This window comes from Carya illinoinensis, chromosome 12 (genome assembly GCF_018687715.1).
Source record: "Carya illinoinensis cultivar Pawnee chromosome 12, C.illinoinensisPawnee_v1, whole genome shotgun sequence".
Lineage (NCBI taxonomy): Eukaryota > Viridiplantae > Streptophyta > Magnoliopsida > Fagales > Juglandaceae > Carya > Carya illinoinensis.
The window spans coordinates 29,645,111-29,648,136 of NC_056763.1; the positions used below are offsets into that span (position 1 = coordinate 29,645,111).

General features: G+C 36.1%; 1 protein-coding gene across 2 annotated transcripts; it reads left to right on the forward strand.

Annotated features, from left to right (window-relative positions):
* Nucleotides 1-302: 302 nt before the first annotated feature.
* On the forward strand, nt 303-1,569 carry LOC122289601 (21.7 kDa class VI heat shock protein). 2 transcript variants are annotated; one of them, XR_006236197.1, is made up of 3 exons: nt 614-757; nt 837-913; nt 1,151-1,293. XR_006236197.1 is itself a non-coding variant. In XM_043096753.1 (2 exons), the coding sequence occupies exons 1-2, from the start codon at nt 451-453 to the stop codon at nt 1,441-1,443; spliced, it is 600 nt and encodes a 199-aa protein (XP_042952687.1). In that variant the 5' UTR covers nt 303-450; the 3' UTR covers nt 1,444-1,569. The 2 variants fall into 2 exon arrangements, 1 of the variants encoding a protein (XP_042952687.1); XM_043096753.1 differs by lacking the exon at nt 837-913 and having other exon boundaries at nt 303-757; nt 1,151-1,569.
* The last annotated feature ends 1,457 nt before the right edge of the window (nt 1,570-3,026 follow it).

Sequence of the window (3,026 nt, forward strand, 5' to 3'; positions counted from 1 at the left end):
CACCTTCTGCGTGTCGATCCCTTTTAAAGAAACGGTTGAATTTTTTATAAATAGTAATAATTTAAAATATATATTTTTTAATCCGACCATAAAAGAAGTTGTGGCAGGTATATAATAATGAATAAATAATTTAATTTTTTAAATTTAAAAATAATAATAATATTAAAAAATAATATTTTAATAACATTTCATTCAACTTTTAATTTTATCTCAACTCAATATCTCATCTTAAATTATTATTTAAATGCTCTCGTTGTAATCTCTTCGTCACTAAGAAATAAAAAAAGAAAGCTTACCAATGCTTACCAATCTCCACAAAGAAATATTCCTATTTGCTTTACGGTATGGAATTTATGCTCTGCTTTTCTAAAGGCTTCGCCCGCACTATAAGAGAACAAACCCAACACTCTTTCCATGCTAAATTCTCCAACTTTACTCTTCTAATCTTCAATGGCGAGTCGCAAACCGCTTGACGTTCATAGAGGTGATCAAAGTCCACAGAAATGGCGTATCCCACTAGGGGAAGACGTCTTCAAGAGCTTCCTCTCCCAGGGTTGTCCGACAGTGCACAAGGTTTTCGACGAAGGGTCATTTTTCAGTCCACTCTTGTTTGGAAAATTCTTTGATCCTTCAGATGCTTTCCCTCTATGGGAGTTTGAGTCTGATATCTTGTTATCGAATCTTCGGAGCTCTGGTCAAAGCACTGTTGATTGGTTTCAGAGCGATCAAGAATACGTACTTAAAGCAGATCTACCAGGTAAGAGACCTAAGTCACGGTTCAATTTCATTTGATTTTGGTATTTAATTTCTAAACTTCACGTTCATGAACCAAGCAGACAGCAAGTACTAGGAAATTGTCAGACTGCAAGATATAGAACTAAGGGAGTAGAGGCAATTATTCCTTAATCCTAAGGTAAACTTCTGGTACAAGGGGGACCCTAATATCTAGAATTTGCATGTAATTTTGGGTTCCGGTACAAAAAAGAGAAGATAATTTGTTCGGCAGTAATCTATTATCTATCCATATGACTCTTATGAGTTGGGGATAAGGCCAAAACTCCATAGGTTTATCAAAACTTTCATAAACTACATTAACGGTGGTTACATAAAGTGCAGTGACACAACACCAATTATATTTGTGTTCAAACAGGAAGTGGGAATAATGTTCAAGTCTTCGTTGATAAAGGGAAAGTCGTTGAAATTAGTGGGCAGTGGAGGCAGCAAAGGGAGTCCAAGATACAGGACTGGAGAAGTGGGCATTGGTGGGAATATGGGTACGTTCGGAGGCTTGAGATGCCAGAAGATGCGGATTCGAGGAAGATAGAGGCGTATGTGAATAACGATGTACACCTAGAGATTAGAATTCCCAAGGACCTTTTGGATGATAATCCTCAAGGAAATGAAATTGTGGCTGCTAAAGATTCTGAAGGCGGTGTAAATTAATTTGATCAAAGCAAGCAGATAAATCCAACTGTTTATTAACCAATTTTCATACAATCTAGATCCCATGATGTAATCTATTCAACTGTACATGTATATATAATACATAGTTCAAAGTTCAAACCGAAACCTTTTTATATGCAATAGATACAGAACACGCAGTTTTACTAATAAACATCCTTCTCTCCTAATCCTATGACAACTGCGACTTCCCCTTAAATAGACCAAGAAACAAACACCTTTATCAGCATAACTTCTTGATAAAATGTTGAGCAAAAGTAAATATGAAATTAATCAAGCAATCAATCACACGACATAGATTTAAGTAATTTGGCATAGTGCATACGTCTACGGAATTGTAGAAGATTTTATTATGCTAAAGAATCACAATGTGCACTTTTGGGACAATTTTTGCTGTTCAAAATGGTTATATTGTACAAAATAATCATATTTATAGGGTTACACGGCGAAAATTCTAATTTTTATTTTTCTGCAATATTTTCTCAAAGTCCATGTCCAGAGCGCATCAAGTAAACTCTCAATTAGGCTTTTGCTCGAGACCAACTGTCAAGCAAATTCTCTGTCTTCGCTTTGTTATCGGCCCAAGCCTATCATCCATGACCCAAACCTCATTGCAAGCCCACTAAAAAACTATCAAGAATCATTATCGGATTGTGTCATCAAGTTAGGCCACCGCAACAATAAACTTAGACTCCACAAAACCCAATGTAACTACGAAGTACGAACACGCCCAACAAGACAGAAACTGCTATATGCACGATACGCTTGACTTGCACTTGTTTTCAGCAATAACCAACAACTTTGCCCATGACCCACGCTTGCTGGTTTCGTAACTACCCACAACCAACTTCATAACCAAACATGGAGCCCTGACTCCCGTCACTCCACTTGTACTTGTTGGTATCCTTAGATTTTGGGTTGGGCTTGTGCAAACGTGTTGTAATTTTCGTGGAGATGCTGTGTTGTGGGGTTCCTTGTGTGTTGTAATTTTTGTACCTTTTGGAGAGGTTATGGTGTAGTTTGTGGAGACGCTGTGGTGTGGTATGTAGACTAGGGGCATTGGTAACACGATCCATGTGTACCTTGTGTATATATTGAAATGTATTTGAAATTCATATTGTGATGAATATAACAACTTTATATGATGCTCAACTAATTTGGTTTAGCTCAAAATTTTGTGTGTTTCCGCAAGAATTTCTTTAATTTAACTCCATAATCCAAATTAACAGGTTAATTACACAGGTTTTCATGCACAAACTTGCTGACCACTCCCATTAAAAACTTCTGTATTTGATAGTCAAACAACAATTAAAATAAGTTACTTGCAAGGTCCACACCAACATTTCACACATAAGTTAATATACATATTCCATACCAGCATGTTAATTTAATGAACTAGCATGTTCATACACACAAGGAATATCAAATATACGGATACCCCCCTTTTGTATATCATAACCAAAACATAGGAAGAGTACCATTATAGTTGATTCATTAAAAAATGGTCTACTTTATACAATGTGCTATTTACATGTTACAATTTATACGAACCAAGTAAACACCAT